This window comes from Schistocerca serialis, chromosome 2 (assembly GCF_023864345.2).
Source record: "Schistocerca serialis cubense isolate TAMUIC-IGC-003099 chromosome 2, iqSchSeri2.2, whole genome shotgun sequence".
NCBI lineage: Eukaryota > Metazoa > Arthropoda > Insecta > Orthoptera > Acrididae > Schistocerca > Schistocerca serialis.
This window is the reverse complement of record NC_064639.1, coordinates 341,325,437-341,347,142: the sequence shown is the minus strand read 5'-3', so window position 1 is coordinate 341,347,142 and position 21,706 is coordinate 341,325,437. Positions and strand designations below refer to the sequence as shown.

The following is a 21,706-nucleotide window of genomic DNA, read 5'->3' as shown; positions in this document are numbered from 1 at the left end:
TCGATTTTTTATGAGTATTCCAGAAGGATGTCGTGTTTGTACCTCCTCTACTGGCTTCTCTACCTGAATTTGGAACAAAAATTCACGCCGCCACTCAGAAAGTTACACCTACAATGCTACAGCGAGTCTGATGAGACATTGACTTCCGATGGGATGTGCAAAGGATAATCAACGGAAGCCACATACAACATCTTCAGTTTAAGGTAAAAATCTCGATGTATTTCCCTACAAAATAACACTAAACCCAGGTCTATAACTTCTTTCAACAAATTTATATGAATTTTTGAGATTGTAAAGTCCTTTTTGAAACACGCTGTACCCTGTCATTGTTGTCAGTGAGTCTGGCAGAGGAAGCTTGTTCCGTCGTCTGACGTAAAATTAGTCACTTACATTATTATTGTCACCTCACATATACACAGAGTAATGCTTCCTATAATATCGGTGTTCAAACGAAGTCTTTTGGCTTGCAGAGTTAATGCAGTTTCTTTATTGTTTCTTTCTGTATGGTAGGTACATCTCTCACTCATTAATATTGAGATGGTGTCCAATCGGGAAAAATTGCTACACTATTCGTCGCAAAAAGCGTCCACGGGTGTACTTCCAGATATCGCGCATAATACTACTGAACAGATTTTCACTTTTATGTACAAGGCTATCATCTGTCATTCCGTCCCTTTGTGACGCTTCTGAATTAATTTATATTATTGAAACCGTCTCTTATTCTGTTACATTTCGCCTAATACAAAAATCCGATTACAATCTCTATGCTGCAGCCTCTTGGTATTGTTTCAGATTCCAAGGCAGAAGTATAGAAAATATATCCAAAGACCAAAAAAAGAACGAACAATGGATCCTGTTCTGATGGTACTGACAACATAGGTAGGGAAATGTGGCCACTACGTGAGCATCCAGCAAACTGGATGTAGTTCCTACACATTATTTTCTTTTTTATTTAAAAATACTTAGAGCGAAACCTTATAATAAGTAGATTCAAAATGTGTTAGCGGCAAACTTCTATCAATAACCATGGCTTGATGAAAATTCAATTTCTCTTACCCCAACTTCCCCTAGCATTACGGGCTGCCCGCCGTTCTATGCAAATACAGGTTCTGGCCCGCAACCTCACCGCCTACAGAGATCACCTAAACAACTGAATTTGATACGAGTTAGTGTAGCGTTTCCTACGAGTACCTTTAGAGATGCTGTACGCTCGTCATCAGATGGAGGCGTTACAGAAACGTTATACTCTGGATCATTCGCAACAATATGGCAAGATCGCGTTGCTTGTGGAAACAACGGAAATTTATTTCACGAAATGTTTACGATGTTCAAGATATTTATATTGAACTGCCTCTTGGTATTCATGACAAATTCATTACGAAAATGTCACACACACACACACACACACACACACACACACACACACACACACACTCACACTGATTATTTAACAAATAGTGAAAACTTTTATTATTAATCTTTTTTAACGTATGAAATTTGACAAACTCGAATTAATGCAGTTTTACTTATGACAATCCAAGGGAATCAGAAATAAACATTTAGTATTTTAAATTTGATTAATATTAATTTGACATTTCAAGTCATAACACTGAATAGAGCTTCACCTCACTAAGGTGATTATGTCTCAAAACAAATTCAATAAAATAGGCCTACAGTACAAGTTCAGGAACTGCTGGAACAGACAGAAAAACAGTTCACTTTACAAATGTTTCAGAATAACACATCAAGCATCAACAAACAATGAGTTAAAATATCAGTTAATCCTTGTAAGAACAATAGATCACAAGAGGAACGAGAAACTACAAAAAAACATGAAATATATCTTTTACGTAAATGAGAACATCATTTCGCGGCTCTCATGAATAGGTAGAAGTTTTCTCATTAAATAGTCCGTTATTAGTAAAATACAGCCAAAGATGGCATTAGGTAGAAAGCAAATTTGAACCAAGAGAGAATATACCTAGGTACTTAGCTTGATTTCAAATTTTGATGTCTTAGGCTAGTTCTATAAAAGGAAGTACAAACAAAATTTAAATAACAACACTCACATGGAGTAAACAAAAACAGCCGGTAGTAAATCCTGAGTACAAAACAAATTACGCCTAACAAAGACGTATATTATGTTGGTGAATAAGTTCGTAGCGTTTTTCTTTCGCATGTTGGTATTCCGGTTGTTAGGAGTTTATTTATCGATTTGTCATTTTTCTATTTGTAGTTCACCGTTGCTATTTATGTGTTATCATTTTGTCATTTCGAGCTAGTAAGTGGAGCTGTGGATGCTAGAAAATGCGGTGGGGAAAGCGAAACATTTCCGAAATAGTCTTATTTTTAAGTAAAATGGAGAGAGGCGGCGGCAGCTAGAAAATTGCACCGTGTATGATAATAACGGCATTGGGCAGAGCACGGACCGTTTTGACATTAATGACTTTACGCATTCAGGAAGACCTTCGGGGTTGATGAAGATCGTTTAAAGTCATTGATCGACGATGATCCACCCCAGTGTATTAGACAACTGACAAATGTGATGAACTCTGATCATCCCACCATAGCGCGACATTTGCATGCAATGGGGAAGATTAAAAAATCTGATGTATGGATAGCGCATGCTTTGACCCAAAATCACAAAAATCAGCGGGTGGCCATATGTGCAAGCGTCATCGATTGGCTCGTGAATAACACCTACCAGTCGTGTCCTGTATCGTTACTTGAGACGAGAAATCGTGTCTTTACAGTAACATAAGGAAAAGAAAGGAATGGTTGAACACAAACAGAGCAGCAGCTCCCCGTACAAAGACGAGCGCGCTTCCATAAAAGATAATGTATGACTCCAGTGGAACAGCGACGGTCTCGTGTATTACGAATTGCTTCCCCGAGATGAACCCATCACTGCTGACATTTACTGCCAACAACTGAGACTTCTTGCAGACGCAATCCAAGAACAACGACCTGGAAAACTGCGTGAAGTGACGCTACTCCACGATAACGCTCGATCGCCCTCTGCCTGACTGGCAAAAAACACTATACAGGAGTTGGATTGGGAAGTCGTTCCACACCCACCTCATTCATCTGATCTTGCGACCCCAGATTTTCACCTTTTCTGGATGTAAATGCGCTCCGAACGTGGCTCGACGTGTTCTTTACGCAAAACCACGTGGTTTCTACAGTCGCGGAATCGGCAGTTACCCCAGCGTTGACAGACTGTTGTGAATAGTGAAGGAGAGTGTATCATTTATGACTAGAGTCTCTATTATGTGTGTCTGTTGCATTTATCAAAGTTACAGAGAAACGCTACGAACTCTTACACCAACCTAATATGACATTCCTGCAGTGCTTCGAATACTGGTAAACGGCACAATAAATCGCATCTAATGAAAAAAAAAAAAAAAGACTGGTTGAGTTTTATATCTACGAGTATCGCCAACGGTCTTGCAGTCATTGAAATCCGTGCGCCATAGTATCGTAGCTTTCGGGTATATTCCGAGATCCGACCACTGGACAGATTGTCTATAGCGTAAGTTCATACACTCCTTCCGGCTGCCTCTTAGCAATTTCTGCGGCCGGTAATTTCCACAAAAACAAATCAAGAATACAGTTTGAGACTAGGGAAAAAAAGACACCAAATCGGCACATTCAAATTTGCACGGAAACGAATACAAGTTTTTGGTGTCAGTTCAACAAATCTATCTCACTCACTGAACACCACTATACAGCTAGCGACTTGGCTCCACAATCTAATTTGCGCTGTCTGCCTACTGAAGGTTCACACACTTGCTACACTCCTGGAAATGGAAAAAAGAACACATTGACACCGGTGTGTCAGACCCACCATACCTGCTCCGGACACTGCGAGAGGGCTGTACAAGCAATGATCACACGCACGGCACAGCGGACACACCAGGAACCGCGGTGTTGGCCGTCGAATGGCGCTAGCTGCGCAGCATTTGTGCACCGCCGCCGTCAGTGTCAGCCAGTTTGCCGTGGCATACGGAGCTCCATCGCAGTCTTTAACACTGGTAGCATGCCGCGACAGCGTGGACGTGAACCGTATGTGCAGTTGACGGACTTTGAGCGAGGGCGTATAGTGGGCATGCGGGAGGCCGGGTGGACGTACCGCCGAATTGCTCAACACGTGGGGCGTGAGGTCTCCACAGTACATCGATGTTGTCGCCAGTGGTCGGCGACAGGTGCACGTGCCCGTCGACCTGGGACCGGACCGCAGCGACGCACGGATGCACGCCAAGACCGTAGGATCCTACGCAGTGCCGTAGGGGACCGCACCGCCACTTCCCAGCAAATTAGGGACACTGTTGCTCCTGGGGTATCGGCGAGGAGCACTCGCAACCGTCTCCATGAAGCTGGGCTACGGTCCCGCACACCGTTAGGCCGTCTTCCGCTCACGCCCCAACATCGTGCAGCCCGCCTCCAGTGGTGTCGCGACAGGCGTGAATGGAAGGACGAATGGAGACGTGTCGTCTTCAGCGATGAGAGTCGCTTCTGCCTTGGTGCAAATGATGGTCGTATGCGTGTTTGGCGCCGTGCAGGTGAGCGCCACAATCAGGACTGCATACGACCGAGGCACACAGGGCCAACACCCGGCATCATGGTGTGGGGAGCGATCTCCTACACTGGCCGTACACCACTGGTGATCGTCGAGGGGACACTGAATAGTGCACGGTACATCCAAACCGTCATCGAACCCATCGTTCTACCATTCCTAGACCGGCAAGGGAACTTGCTGTTCCAACAGGACAATGCACGTCCACATGTATCCCGTGCCACCCAACGTGCTCTAGAAGGTGTAAGTCAACTACCCTGGCCAGCAAGATCTCCGGATCTGTCCCCCATTGAGCATGTTTGGGACTGGATGAAGCGTCGTCTCACGCGGTCTGCACGTCCAGCACGAACGCTGGTCCAACTGAGGCGCCAGGTGGAAACGGCATGGCAAGCCGTTCCACAGGACTACATCCAGCATCTCTACGATCGTTTCCATGGGAGAATAGCAGCCTGCATTGCTGCGAAAGGTGGATATACACTGTACTAGTGCCGACATTGTGCATGCTCTGTTGCCTGTGTCTATGTGCCTGTGGTTCTGTCAGTGTGATCATGTGATGTATCTGACCCCAGAAATGTGTCAATAAAGTTTCCCCTTCCTGGGACAATGAATTCACGGTGTTCTTATTTCAATTTCCAGGAGTGTAAATGGCAACACTTGCAGAGAAATCTGAGATGAGACAACTCGAAATCCTCACCCGCGCACAAGAACGCACTTTCGGGTTATTTCAGTTTTGTGTGACCGAGCAAGGTGGCGCATTGGTTGGCACGCTGCCCTCGCATTCGGGAAGACGAGGGTTCAAACTCGCGTTCGGTCATTCAGATTTAAGTTTTCTATGATTTACCTAAATCGCTCCAGGTACAGGCCGGGACAGTTCCTTTGAAAGGGCATGGCCGTTTCCTTCCCCATCCTTCACACGATCCGAGCTTGTGCTCCGTCTCTAATGACCTCGATGTCGACGGGACGTTAAGCCCAGTCTTCCTTCCTTCCTTAAATTTTCTGTAATTCAAGAAATTTTTTTGTGGCCGCAGAGGATAACCTTCTTCCACCTTCTGAAATATACCACGAAAACATCACCTCCGTTCCAGAGGGAACACGACTACTACTTCCCCCGAGGACATATTGCCAGATGGTTTGATTTCCGCGGAATGTCCCAATTTTGAGGGGTGTCATGACGACGTAAGACTTACGCAGAATGCCAACTGTCCCTACTTTTGAGCACTGTTAACAATTCGAAATATAATGCGTATTTTTGGAAAATGGGCGAGTTCGTCAAAGTTTGATATGAGTTTCTGACCGAGACAGTGGCGGTAACGAAAAAAGTTAGAAGGTGGGAATATGTTGTGCACGATGTTGTGATCAGCGGGCGAACTATTTATTCATTTACAATTTTGAACATGGCTGCTGCTCAGCAGCCGTGTACTAGTTTCAACAGAGGATTATACAGCCAACCGGTTGCACATAACTGGTAGGTACATTGACCTAGGTGAACCGTGAATTTAATTTCAAAGAATATTCTTAAAAATTTATTTTATTTATTAGAGATTCATCAAGAACATTAACACATTTACTCACACTATGTCAGCGTGGAAGTAGTTGCCAGTGGGTAACTGATGAAAACAAATTAAATTTTTTTCAACAAATGGAAATTTTATTCCTAAAAGCCCTTTTTTTCTAAAATTATAATCAGAAAGCGCCCTTTAAATATCAAGTTACAATTTATTCAGAGGCAGAAAGAACAAATATTGACAGTATGAGCTTTCGGGCTGAGAACCTTACCGCTCCCTTTTGACACGGTCGTAGACACGACCGCTCACAACAACATCTGAAAGACTACACTGGTGCAAATCAGCAACACACCAGATTACTTTAAACTAAAAATTTTAACAAATCACACAAGCACATAAACTATGCACCCCGTAGGAGGGATGGAAATGGTACAAAACACTAAAATTAAAAAATTAACTTGCCACCGAAGGTGCAAATTGACAAAAAAAAAAGAAGTCTTGCGGTGGAAGAGTGGCAACTTTATATACTAAAACGACCATTTAAATAAAAAAAACATGAAATGCAGTCTTACATAAAATATACAAACCTGCCTTACATTACACATATTCCGCCTACAAGATGATAAGCAAGATAAAAACATATTTCAGGAATTCGGACGTTACACTCCAACCAATAAATTCATTAACACCGAATCCGACAAACATGACAGAGGCAGCTATTAACGTATGGCAGATTGACAGAGAGATTACTGAACAACCCGAACCGCAGGTTGCTCTAACCCGCCCCTACTCCACAAGGGAAAAACGGACAACCCAATTTATAAACAACCACCTTCCCGCGGGTGGGCAGACGGAGAAGAATGGTGGGACGACCCCAAAACAAAGCGGGTGGTGACCTCACCAAGAAAACAAGTAGAATTTAACAAATAAATGAAACAACATATCTCCAATCACTTAACTTCTAATATACTGCGATTTCTCGAGAAGACCTCGCGCAGTACCCCCAAATCGCTCTCCCGAACCGTCCGCTGTTAGCCGCTTCAACGGACACAGGAAGGCGCGCCGATTTCCCATCTCACGGCGTCGCAGCTCGCACCGGCCAGCCAGATGTCGTGAGTTGACTCCTGTTGCTCTCTTGTCAACCGCGAAGCCACTACCCCTCGCTATACGGCGCGGCCCACTGGACTCAATTGGCGACTTCACATGCGCCGACGCTCCAGGCGGACAAGTCATCTTGTGTCTCAGTGCGCGACCGACCAACCGATCGATCCAACCGCCAGTGACCGTTCCCGAGCTACTCGAGTAGACTGGCGACCTAACGCGCAGACTCAGATGCAGGAACTCGACCGGGCGACCACTAGCTGAGCTCTGTTACTCGTGGAGTGGCAAGACTCTCATTTGCCGGCTTCAAAGTTTGATCCAAACGACAGACATACTAGCACCCCGACGAGTGACAGACAGTAACTGCCGCACAAATGCGAACGAGAGACAGACCAGCAACTAGCGACGCGAGACTGACCCAGACTCACTCCGACTGACCAACCGCTCGATGCAACCACCAATGACCATTGCCTGCACAAACTCGAGCAGACTGGCGGCCTAACACATACTAGCACTCCAGGCGACAGACATACACTGACTGCCCCATACTGACCCGGCTGACCAACTCACCAGACTCGCCGCCTAGCGAGCTCACAGCGCCCCTTAAATGCACGTGAACAGGCTACCTTTCCCCTTTCCCACCAGAGGGAGACCCAAAAGCTGCGATTGCCACAGCGGCGCCACCGCCATAAACGGAGGGCGACTGCTTCACACAACGCGCTGCGGCGCGCACTTCAAAACAGCAATTTTTACCACGGCTCACTAGGCTTCGACACCTACTAGGGGTGTCTTCTTCAGAATTAAATACTGCTAAATCGTGAAATTACATTGCTAAAAAGCAATGGTCAGAATTTAGAGCAGCTATGCTCAAGTCAAAAGTGAAATAAAACGTTCTAGCCTTTGCCCCATTTGCCCAGCTGGGAACAACATCAGACTGAACTCTACCATTATTTATATTATATCGTTTAGACGTAATCTCACTATTTATGTAGTAGATCGTTTTTTTAACGTTGTTGAGAGAGTAGAGAAAAGTGTGCGCAAGACCTCTATAGCCAGCTGTATTTTCGGTAGATCAGCGTTTTCTCAATTAGAAAGTACCACAGCCTAACCACGAGAAACACGCCCACACCTCCTCTGCATTTCACTGTTGACATTACTCATGATGGCAGACAACCCTTCAAAATGTTCTAATGTGTGTCAATTCCTAAGGGACCAAAGTGCTTAGGTCGTCGGTCCCTAGACTTACACACTACTTAAACTAACTTATGTTAAGAACAACACATACACTCATGCCCGAGGGAGGACTCGAACCTCCGGTGGGAGCGCCGCGCAGACCGAGACATGACGCCTCAAACCGAACGGCCATTCCGCGGGGCTACAACCCTTCCTTCAGACAGAGTGATCGTTTGCCTCCAGTCATTTACTGTCCAATGCCTGACCTCGAGTGTCAGCATTGAGTACGTAAATGTGTGGTTCGTATGGAACTGTCTACCATTGTACATTATTCTTTGTAATTCCGTACGTACAGTCACTGTGCTAGCTGAACTCACGAGTGATACCTTACGCTAATTTCCTGCGGTTTTTTTACACTCACTGTCCACAATGTTCGACAGACCCTTTCCGTCAGCACATGTAGTCTGTCTAAACTTGGTTTAGCTGCTGTTGCTCCGTCGCGTTTCCACTTTACTGGGCAGTTTTAGAAGGGTTGAAGTGCCCCTGGTGGGTTTGTTACTCAGGTGACACTCAATGACTAGTCTACGTTCGAGGTCACTTAGCTCTCCTGACCCACCCGTTCCGTTATTATTGCGTCTTTTCTGATAACACAACACTCCCCGCTTCCTTTAATGATGGCGGGGCTCTCCTCCCGTGAACCTAGTGGTGAGTTCCGCATTACATAGGGCTGTTCCTATACTTTTGATCAAACTTTATAGTCGACCCAGACCACAACGAATTTATAAATGTTTCGGAAAGACTGGCTAGTCTTCTCCAGCCAGAACAAAAGCGCCTTTCCTCCAGATACCGGAAATTGGCACTAACGTACACAATATGAAAAGAACGAACACCCAGAGGCGGCGACAAAAATGTTAAGACTAATACACGGACCGGTCAAATTAGTGTGATCACTGTCTATGGTCGACGTCAGCGTGCAATAACCACTCACAAACGGTCGTTGGAACCACTAGCAGTGGGAAGCACATAAAGTGTGTTGGGGGGATGCGGAAAACAGTGCAGTCGTCGTATTGTGGAAATGGAGCGGTTTATTTGACCCCCAATAGGGTCTAGTAATTGCCTTCTGGGCCAAGTTTCGAAGCATTTCCAATGGCTGAGTCTATTTATGTACCGCCAAGAATAAAATATACCGTCCGTGGCAGAACGGCGCTATCCAAAACCAATCACAAGGCAAATGTACGCCACTGGCTATAGGTAACAGAGGTGAATGACAACTGCAGAGATGTGTACGAGCAAATAGACGTGCTACTATTGAACAACTGACCTAATATGGGCCTCCGCAGCAGGTGCCTGGACCATGCAACCATGCTGTCTGTTGTTCATCGGCGACTAAGGTTGGATTTGTTTTTGTATGTCCATCCTTGAGATTGAAGGTCTGGAGGACTACAGACGTTTACTATTGTAAGAAAATGAAACACCTGTACCCGTCCTTATGATGCCGTTAATTGCATGGCTATCAGTTAGTTTCGGAGCTTCAGTGCACCGTCTTCACCCCTTAGCTGCTGCTGATGAGGTTGACACCATCCGTATACACGATGCATCAGTGGCCAATGTAACTGATTTAGCCGGCCGATGTGGCCGAGAGGTTCTAGGCGCTTCAATCTGGAACCGCGCGACCGCTACGGTCGCAGGTTCGAATCCTGCTTCGGGCATGGATGTGTGTGATGTCCTAGGTTAGTTAGGTTTAGTTAGTTCTAAATTCTAGGGGACTGATGACCTCAGATGTTAAGTCCCATAGTGCTCAGAGCCATTTGAACCTTTTAACTGGTTTACACAGATTACCTGTAACTGTGACGTTGTGTCTCTACCATGGCTGGAGTTATGTTAGCCATTAATGCATCCCTACATGCAGTTTGTTTTTCCTCGACGCTGTGGAATCAGCTAAAACCTGAAGATGCTGCACTGAAGCGCTTAAACTGGTGGCCATACAATTAATGACATCATAAGAAAGGCTGTAGGTGTTCCATTTTCTTACAAATGGTTAGAATTTGATCGCCAGTATCGCAGCTGGATGTCTACAGAGTGGCGACAGGCAGCCTTTTCAAATGAATCACGTTTTGTGCTCCATCGGGGAGACGGCTGTAGGCATGTACAGCCCTCCATCTGTCGTTGGAAGGGTCCAGGCCACAGGAAGAAGCGTAATTGTCTGGATGGCAAAATGGATCAACAGAAGTATGTATCTGTCCTTGGAGACCATGTGCACCCCTACAGTGGCATACCTCCCCATAGTCCTGAATCGGTAGAAGTCGGTAAACGTCGGGAGGCTTCGGTAGGCACGCAGTTTCGACTGCTGCCAACATTACGTAGCCGACTGTGTTGTAAAGGTAGCCATTGTCGTCTTCTTCGTTAATGTTTTGCGCTGTGCTGTTCTGCGTCTTTTAACTGTGCAGTTGTGCTAAACATTATCAAAATGAGTGAAAAGGCAGTTGCTGGCCCATCTCGGGAGTCGCCAACAACCCCTACCGGTAGGCCTACTGTTAGAAGGAAACCAGTATTACGTAGCGATGCTCGCAAAATTATATTGCGTGTGATTGAATGCTGCGAAAGTGAAAGGGAGCAGAAAAAATTGCTTCACCCCATTTACAAATCTTCAGTGAGAGCTGCTACATACACAGGACAAAGCATGCGTAGCATTGGAAGATTCAAACAGTTTTCCAAGAATCATCCTGGCGTATCACCACAAACGCCTGGCAAGAAAAGGTGAGTTTCCATTTCAGATATTTTGTTCGCGATCACTTTGAAGGAGCCCCTATTTCGTCCGAATTACCTTATATTTCATTTTTCCTTGCTACAGTATTGTTTTGTATGGAAACACCACTGGTTACTGTATTATTTCGAAACACATTCATATTACAGTACATTTCCAAATGGTTTGTGAGCGCATAGTAGACAAACATACATACATTCATTTATATGTATATACAGGGTGTTACAAAAAGGTACGGCCAAACATTCAGGAAACATTCCTCACACACAAAGAAAGAAAATATGTTATGTGGACATGTGTCCGGAAACGCTTACTTTCCATGTTAGAGCTCATTTTATTACTTCTCTTCAAATCACATTAATCATGGAATGGAAACACACAGCAACAGAACGTACCAGCGTGACTTCAAACACTTTGTTACAGGAAATGCTCAAAATGTCCTCCGTTAGCGAGGATACATGCATCCACCCTCCGTCGCATGGAATCTCCGATGCGCTGATGCAGCCCTGGAGAATGGCGTATTGTATCACAGCCGTCCACAATACGAGCACGAAGAGTCTCTACATTTGGTACCGGGGTTGCGTAGACAAGAGCTTTCAAATGCCCCCATAAATGAAAGTCAAGAGGGTTGAGGTCAGGAGAGCGTGGAGGCCATGGAATTGGTCCGCCTCTACCAATCCATCGGTCACCGAATCTGTTGTTGAGAAGCGTACGAACACTTCGACTGAAATGTGCAGGAGCTCCATCGTGCATGAACCACATGTTGTGTCGTACTTGTAAAGGCACATGTTCTAGCAGCACAGGTAGAGTATTCCGTATTAAATCATGATAACGTGCTGCATTAAGCGTAGGTGGAAGAACGAAACTAAAATGAGCTCTAACATGGAAATTAAGCGTTTCCGAACACATGTCCACATAACATCTTTTCTTTATTTGTGTGTGAGGTGTATATATATATATATATATTTTAATGTACATGACGATTTCAGTTTCGTTTACGAACAACATTTAAAGCGAGTTTTACTTCCAAGCCTTTCGTCTGCTCTCGTGTAAGCATGACGCGCAATTTGTAGTGCCAGCACTGCAACTGATAGGAGTGCCTTCCTCCCCCCCCCCCCCCCCCCCCAACGGCTCCTCACCCCTCTCCAGCCAATGCTTGCTTCCTCCTCTCCCCACACTCCCCTCACAACTCTGCCGTCTTACAGTTAACACACTGTACATGCAGTTTGTTTTTCCTCGACGCTGTGGCATCTACCAGCAGGACAATGCAATGGGTCGCACAGCTTGCAGTGTACGTTTGTGGTGCAGACAGCACCAGGTTGAGTTCGCCATACTGTGCTGGCCACCAAACGCCCCGAATTATATCCAACTGAGAATCTGTGGGACCATCTCGATAGGGCTGTTTGCACCATGGATCCTCAACCGAGACACCCAACGCTTCCTTCTTATCCGGCACTCAGCTTCCACAGATCTTCATCAGCGGGCCAGGAAATCGAGTACCTGCGCAAGTGATGGTATCTTACAGATAAGCAAGTCGCAAGCCGCGGGGGACGGACGGGGAGAACTCGAGCGTTCAGCTTGCACTCGGCACTCGCTCGCTCAAGGAGCAGGCGGGTGAGTGCGATCTAATGCGGCCCGTAACTCAGCGGGTAATGAAAGGTGCGCCTCCCGACAGCTGTATTAATGGTTTCAATCGCAGCGGCGGTGCCGCTCGGCCATTACCGCGGGGCCTTCTAGCCGGTAGTCGGCCAGCGCGCCTGCTTTGTTGTTATTACCAGCGCCTTCCCGGCTGCGAGCACATCCGTAATTTTCCGGTCACGCGATGAATAAATCTCTGCTTTCCGGCGCACCTAAGTGCGGCGCCGTCGCGCTTAAAAAGGAGTAACGAGCGCTGGCTAAATACGTGCGTGCACTCTGGCGGCGGAGAGCGCAGCTTGCGCGAGCGCCGTGTGATCGTGCTGTTCTTTATGTTGTCCCGCCCTTCACTAGTTCCGACAGGTTTTTTTGGCACTTTCAGAGAAATTTACAAGCTAAAAGTTCAGGCATACAGACCGTCGCATCTTAACGAATGCATCTAAATCAGTATCAGGTTCTCCAAGTCTTAATTCTACGTATACAACATTACTTTACATGTGGCAAGAGCCTTATCACCACACACCTGCTCTATAGGCCTCTCCCATTTCTCGTTGACGGTTACTATGTCTATATTTATACAGCGTATCTTCACAATGCAATATCCTTCAAACATGCATACATGTCTAAAGGAACAGATACTGTCACTGACGATTAAACCTGTGGTAAACATTACGAAATTGTGATTCCATTGACGTCAGCTGTTTGCGATACATGAAATTTGTGCTGGACTAGGACCTGTTCCCTGATTTAGCGCTTATCACGATCGGTCGCCTTACCAACTTCGACTATCGGAGCACATTTCCAAGCCTCCGCATAAGGCTTTATTTATCGATTTATTCGTATGCGCCGGCCGGGGTGGCCGAGCGGTTCTAAGCGCTACAGTCTGGAACCGCACTGCTGCTACGGTCGCAGCTTCGAATCCTGCCTCGGGCATGGATGTGTGTGATGTCCTTAGGTTAGTTAGGTTTAAGTAGTTCTAAGTTCTAGGGAACTGATGACCTTAGAAATTTAGTCCCATAGTGCTCAGAGCCATTTGAACCATATTCGTATGACTCACATGCATACGTGTACAACATTATTATATGTATATAACATGAATACAGAAAGACAAAACAACATATAAAACTAACAAAATGTTAATATCTAAGATCCTAACCCATATAAGAACTGTATCGTCAGCTTTCATGAAGTCGCTTCGACTCCCCTGATAGCAGCGCAAGGGCATTCTTCTCTAATGTGCAGATTCAGAGTATCACAGTCACAAGCTGTAGACTCTGTAGCACTCCATCTGTAAAGTGAGTCTGAGCATCGACCATGCTCAGTGGGAGCTCTGTTCAATTTGACCCGCAGTTTCCTGTCGAGTTCCGTGCCAGCAGCATCAAATTATATTTTAGAAACCACTCACGCTCTTCAGGATTTTTAATAAGTTGGCAGTTCTGATCCTACAGGTCTCTAACCTCGATATTACTGGAACGTAGCTGTTCTGCTAACCGTAACGGTGGGTTTCTTGAACGAGTTCTATTTTGTCGCAGACTAGGTATGTCTTTCTGTACGGGTAATTCCAGGCTCTACTACTGCTTGTGGTGTCCTCAAAGGAAGACCTCGCTGCTGTGGATTGAAAGTGGACAGAAGCCAATAAATGGGTGTCGGTAAGATTGTCCCAATTACTAAACGCATAGTGTGGTTTAACTGGACGTCGATAAGGTTGGTGTGGCAGCTTTTTAGCCATATAGCGGCACAATAATGGCCTGCTGAGGAGACCGGCGCAGTGGATGACGCGCGCAAGGTGTCTGCTGAAACTCCCCATGTCATTCCATACAATTTTTGAATAATATTGTTAAAAGTTTTTGCCTTGGAAGCGGTATTTTCAAGAAGTTTTTTATGTGAAAGGGTGCGGTCTGAGGTGACACCAAGGTACTTAGGATACTCGTTATGGCAAATAGTCTTTCCGTTAAGTTTTACTCTGGGCACCGTCTTAGCTTGTTTGTTTTTGTTTGATGGAATACACGTACTTCAGTTTCGCTTGAACTGGGTTTAAGTCTCCACTTCCTAAAGTAGGAGCTCATAACTGCTAGATTTTCTGCACGAACTGTCTCCGCTTATCCCATTTTGTGGTACAAGCACAATTTAGTGGACCTGGTATTGGGGAGATCGAAGATATATAGTTGAATAATAGAGGGGCTATGGAGTCCTGTGGCAGACCATTACTTAATTTCCTCTCCTTGCTCAAATTTTCTCCCAAATAGACACGGAAAATACCTGTTGTTTATCATGTTGTTCATGAGAATTACAGTTTTTCGGCGTAGAATTTTTTTAATAATTTGTGTATCTCCCTTCTGTGGTCGCAGCAACTTCTCTGTGCCCTGAAACCAGCTTGCTCAACTGGGATATGTTCCAGAACGAAGCTGCTAATTCTGTTATAAATGAGCCACTCCAAGAGTTTATAAGTACAGCTCAAAAGGGAAACTGGTCTAAAACTTCGAGGCTGTCTGCTGGTTTACCTGGTTTCAAAATAGAGTGTGATTACGTGACGTATGGAAGTTTGCGTCGGTGCTGGAGGCTTTCCCGGGTACTAGAAGTGTTTAAGGAGACCGGTCGTGACAAGAGGGAAATCCGGCTTCGATTCCTGGCCCAGCACAAATTTTCATGTCTCGCAAATAGCTGATGTCAATGTATAGCCACAATACGCGAATCAGTTTCATAATGTTTTCCATTTAGTTCTGTCGAGTGCATTGTTTGTCCACTTGATGTTGATGTTCATCCAAGCTGCACCCTCCCGAAGTTATCTCGCCACCTGATTCTGGGGTTTCCTCTCCCTCTTGTTCCACCTATTGTCGCTATTGTAATCTATTCCCTGTCATTCTTGCTACGTAGCCATTCCAGTTCAAACTTCTCTTCTTTGTTACAGTGTCTGTACAGCTTACGTAATTCTTCAGTTTTGCGGTTCCCTACCTCAACCGATAAAAACGGATCCTTATAGGATCACTTTTTTGTCCGTTGGCTAAGACCCTTTTTCTCTGAACTCGGGAATTTACGGAAAACTACTCAAGTCTCACTTCGTGGAGTAAAAGTTTAAGCTTCGAAGTCAATGAATCAAAAAGTCGCTGCCATTTAATGCAACATATTTGACACTCGAAAACTCACTCAGCAAATCTTTAGATAATCTACGTATAGAATTAAATATCTTAGCGCCCGCTTCTTCGCTCGCGTAAACAGTATGGCCTCTACAGATTTTTTTTTCATGGAATTTTTGTGTTGTTCTTAAATTCCAACACTAAAATTTTCTTGCTAATTAAGGCCATAGAAAAATGTTTTCCGAATTTACTTCTGATTAGAAGCGATTATGGTAGCTGCTGGGGTCCTGGGTTTTTCTTAATCATGCCTTTTGCATTCTTGATAATATTTTTAGATAAACTTTCGTCCCATAAGACGTATTTTCTTATACCTAACAGGGAGGCGAACTACCAGTTTACATATATTTAGTTTAACTTTTCTTTTAAATAATGAAATATTTTCTTAAAAACTCTCATCTCCTATTTCAACCCCCTTAGGGGTTGAATTTCCAAAAAACAGTGAAAAAAATATATTTCTTTGTTTCTAACCGAGAAGTCAAATTCAAATTTTCTTATCTTTAAAAAGCCTTCTTAATGAGTTATTCCATAAAATTTTTCATCCTCTATTTCACAACCATAGCGGTTGAATTTCGAAAAACAGTGAAACACAGATGTTTTTATTTCTAACCGAGAAGCAAAATTCAAATTTTCTTAGATTTAACTCTACAAATGTTTTCATAATGAGATTTTTAATAAAAATTTTCATTCCCTATTTGACCTTCCAAAAACACAGGACCACATTTTTTTTCCAACTGAGAAGACTTGTATGAACCTTTGACATTGCTTCAGTACTACTTATAATGATTTACTTTAAAAAAACTTTCACACTGTTTTAACCCCTTAGTGATTGAATTTTCAAAAATGCTGAAACCCATATTTCTGACCGAGAAACCAAATACCAATTTTCGTAATTTTGATCATTTTACAAACAACATAAAATGTATAGTGATGCGACGTGATGTATGTATTTGTGAAAGTAATGCTGTGTGTCAGTTGGTGTTACACGATAGTAACGATCATTCTTGCAGGTGACGAAGCCATTGCTGGAACGTAAGAGAAGGGCTAGAATCAACAGGTGCCTGGACGAGTTGAAGGAGCTTATGATGGGTGCTTTGGAGGTAAGTGGCTTTCATGACACAGTACCTAGCTGTAGAATCTCCATTTATTGCAAGTACGTCACACGGTGTGCTGTGTTGATTTTTAAACTGATCCTTAGTTTTCCCACCTGCTACTCCGGCTGTGCCTTTTCCATTTCTTCTCTTTCACTCCTTATCTTCCCCCCGTCTCTCAATAAACGTAGCGCCTCCAGGAAGCTTTCGTCAGAGTTACCCATCTCCCCAAGAAAACTGATTTGATATATTAAAATCTGTTCATTTGCTACGTAATAAACCATATATAAATAATGAGGAGGAAGGCTCTGTAAAGATACCATCGTAACGACACTGGAGTAACAGTACCCGTAATTACTGTGAACGTAAAAACAAGTTAAGATTAGTAGCTAGTAATTAATTCCAAATATGCAATATTTGACTAAAATGTTGTAAGAAAATGATGTTTTTATTTTTATTTTCAGTACGAGCTAACCTCATTCAAAAGCTTTTCTCTTTTACTCGTCAAGAGTTAACTGTCCGCCGCTGTCATTAAAGCTAATTGCTAGGTCTGTAACTAAATGAGCGTCTTCTTCTCCTGTGAGATATTGTCGTAGGTGATTTAGAGGCTGTTAAAAAATTATAGAGTGCAAAGAATAGCAGAAGAGTAATACGAATATATAAAGAAGGCCACAGATGAATCAGCAAAAGAATCCCTCGAAGAATATGAAATGAAGGAGAAACCTGTTTGGTGGGATGTTGCAATAACAGAGATAATTGAAAGGAAAAAAGAAGTTTTATTTTAGTTCCTGGATGTCAACGAGAATCAAAATAGAGACAGAGATACGACCCTAAATAAAGAAGTAAAAAGTGCTAAAAAGGGAAAACGAGGCATGGGAGAAAACTGTCCACGGGAATTGTTGGATATGCTAAGAAACCTGTTTCAAAGAGTATTAAATGGATGTTTCATCGGAATGAACAACATAACACCTGTGCATAAGAAAGGGTTGGAAGACTGTGTACGAAAGTACTTAAAAATCTGGTGGAAAAAGAAACAAGACACAAGCGCCATAAAGAGGAAGTAGGATTCTGAGCAGAGAGGTCAGTAATGGACAACATCTTCATAATGAAATTAATATGTGAAAAACCCACGAAAGTTGGACGTGAGACACATGCTGCATTGATTGACCGAGAAAATGCTTATGATGATTTACCCTCCAACAAAATGTGCGAAAATATGAGAGAGATAGAACTGGATAAAAGATATCTCAAGGCTGTTATGAAATTATATAAAAATGACACAGTGAGAGTCCGGACTGGGAATAGTTGGACAAAGTAATTCGAGGTGAATAAGGATTTGCCTCAGAGATGTAGGCTGTCACCGATCCTCTTTCTGGTGTACCTAGGTGCAATTCTGAAGCCCTGGCACAGAACATGCCATATAAGAACGCTTAAAGAGAAATACTCTATGGTCGAAGGTTCGAATCCTGCATCGAGCATGGATGTGTGTGATCTCCTTAGGTTAGTTAGGTTTAAGTACTTCTAAGTTCTAGGGGACTAATAACCTCAGATGTTAAGTCCCACAGTGCTCAGAACCATTTGAACCAAAGAGAAACAAATAAGACTGGCCTGAAGACCTCACTCAATAGTTATCACTTCATAAAAATATAGAGATTTCTCTGCAAAAGCTCAAGAGTAGGAAGTGCAAATAAATTGTCAACAACATACGACCCTACGGTGTTGCTATGGAATTTATTAATGGGACAGCAATAGTCGACTGCAGTCAAGATGTCGCTCTCACATTTGCGAGTGAATTTCCCGCGTATATTTCGCAGTCTTTAAAACAGAGACCAGAAAGTGTTATACCACAGTACCCTTCTTTTCACAAACTAGCAAATGACATTCCAAAAGAATGATCGCCAGTTTGAAAAAAAATCTTCGTAGTCTCAACAACACGTTACATAAAAAACACACGCCTGTAAAACTTTGGTTTTTACAAAAGTTTCGGTACACTTCTTAGTGTCATTCGATAGTTCTAAATGTACACGGTACTATGCTTGGCAGAGGATAATTCGTATTAATATCAGAGTATTTCTGCCCTATTCTTATCTTATCGCGTACTAAGGACGGAACAATGACTTCATGTTTCTGTTTGTCCGTTAGTGAGTTACGTGTTCCATAGGCCATTTGAACGATTCTTTTATCGTACTGTGTGGAACGAATCAGTAATGAAAAGAATACTTTTTAGTCCTGTTCTTGCAACTAGTTTTAAAACAGAGAAATGATCTGGGGTTTGAGTTGGATTTAAGACTTGCTTCGATATCTATCAGACAGTTTACAATATCGGGCAAATTTTTGTCGCTGCATACTGAATTCCCTCCTGAGTCCTGAACCACTGACAGCGTCACTAGTGGGTAATAAAGGTAATTTTTTCCTATAATGTGTTAGATATGGACAACATTATTCTTCTCAAATTATGATAGATTATTTATCATGAATTTCGCTGTATATGTTTCTGTAAGATGGCTAAGGGTGAGCACGACATGTTCTTGCTGCTCGCTTTCGTGCAATCAGTACTTTTAAAAGATAAGTTACCCAAAAAGATATATCTTTTAAAGACACTACTGACTGGTAACATCCAAAATATGTCAGGAGGTTAATTCGTTTGTTTCCAAGATTAGCAATTTTACGAAGAGCATAAGTAGCTGTACTTAATTATTTGACATTTTTAGCAATATTCTTCTTTCAGTTCAAGTTTCCATGTGTATGTAAACCCAAAAATTTGGTGCATTCTACCCTATTTAGGGACTCCTGTTCATGTGCTATGGCAGTTTTTTGTACGACTATTTGTTGTAAAAAAGTGAATAAAGTATGTTTTCCTAAACTTTATGGAGAGTCTGTTTTCAGAGAACCACTCTATAATTATTTGTAAAACATCATTAATAATCTGTTGGGTTGTTTTCTCTCTAATGACATTTCTTATAACACTAGTATCGTCTGTGAAAAGTACCAATTATGCTTGTTGAATGTTAAACGGAATCTCATTCGCTACTGTAAGAAATAAGAGTGGACTCAAAATTGAATCCTGTGGGGCTCCCTTTGCGATTTCTGCTCAGTCACTAAAATTTTCTATTCTTCCAACATTGTTTGCATCATTCTGAACGGCTCCTTGCATTCTGCCAAGTATGATACGAACCAGTTATGTGCACAGCTCTAATCACAACTATGATCCCTGTGAGAGACGTTTGATACCGATAACAGAACAGTCGCACAGTCTTCTTGGAATACACGTTCTCTAAATTTACTCAACATTCATGATTCTAGCGGCATGTCTCTGAATTAGTTCATGTCTGTTGTCATGTCGATAAAGAGTCCAAGCACCGGAATAATACTCTGGAACTGGATGCACAAGCATCGCGTATGTGATTATCTTTACAGATGTACTGCACTTTCCCAGAGCCTTTCCTATAAGTCTAAGTTTCCCAATCGCCTTCCCCAATAGTCATTTCACGTAATCCTCCCATCTCATGCAGCTTCTTAGTATTCCCTCTATGTACTTATTCAATGTTACATGCTCCATGTTTTCACCATTACTCTTGTAATTGGACAGTATCGTTTCTGTCTGTTGGTTATATGTACTATGTTGAATTTCAGAATTTAGATTGGTCTGTCAGTCATCACACCAAGTGGAAACATTCTCTAAGTCTGCCTGCGTTTGCCCATGACCATCCAACAATGATACTTTCTTGTAGACAACAACATGCTATCTGACAAATCTTTTATGTACATTGAGAACATTAGAGATCTTATTAAGTTTCCTTCAGGAGGTCCATCGTTAGGAGTATTCGGTGCACTGTGTGTTCAGACACACTTGTACTCTGCCCAGCATCAAAGTATGATGTTACTGTCAGTTATGAAGAACATTCGTGCGCCGATATAACGTACTGTGCTCTATTAGCCATTCGTCTTCAGCTGAAGTAGTCCGCAACGTACTGTAAAACGAGTGATCATGTTTCGACAGCTTAAGAGCTATGAGAACTTGTTCGTCTTAAAATGGCTCTGAGCACTATGGGACTTAACATCTGAGGTCATCAGTCCCCTAGAACTTAGAATTACTTAAACCTAACTAACCTAAGGACATCACACACATCCATGCCCGAGGCAGGATTCGAACCTGCGACCGTAGAGGTCGCGCGGTTCCAGACTGAAGCGCCTAGAACCGCTCGGCCACCAGCGGCCGGCTGTTCGTCTTAGATACTGCGAAACGCATCTATTCTAATGCAGTCTCCCTGCTTTCATACTTTTGGAAGAGAAAGAATGCACCAAAACAAGAAAAATGTCCAGTAAACATGGGCTATACAATGCGTACCTAAAGACATACGTGCGCTTTTCCACCTGCACTACTATGAAACACATCTCTTCTACTGAAGAAGTGTCCATGGTTTTTGAAGTATGCACTATAGAGCTCATGTTTACTGGACGCTTTTTTCTTGTTTTGGTCTTCATTATCAAACCTCAAAATATAGAAAGTAAAGACTATTTAATAGAAGATATGTGTCTCACAACAGCGAAGATGAACAACTGCCCATAGCTCTTAAGTAGGCATTTTAGAGCTCATATTTAATGTTTTGTTCCATACCACCACCTCTGAAAGTCTGTCGGAGGAATTCTGGTTCACGCTCTATAAATTGCGAGTAGCAGTGGACCTGTAACAATCCCTTGGGCTACGCCCGAAGTTTTCTATCTGACGA

The 21,706-nt window shown here is 43.3% G+C and overlaps 1 protein-coding gene across 1 annotated transcript in view; it reads left to right on the top strand.

The window, feature by feature from the left end:
- LOC126455966 (enhancer of split mgamma protein-like) overlaps positions 1-21,706 on the top strand; it is a 128,607-nt gene that overhangs the window by 45,916 nt on the left and 60,985 nt on the right. The window contains exon 2 of the mRNA XM_050091723.1: positions 16,896-16,985. Coding sequence (XP_049947680.1) covers positions 16,896-16,985 — 90 coding nt within the window. The remainder of the gene's footprint in view (positions 1-16,895; positions 16,986-21,706) is intronic.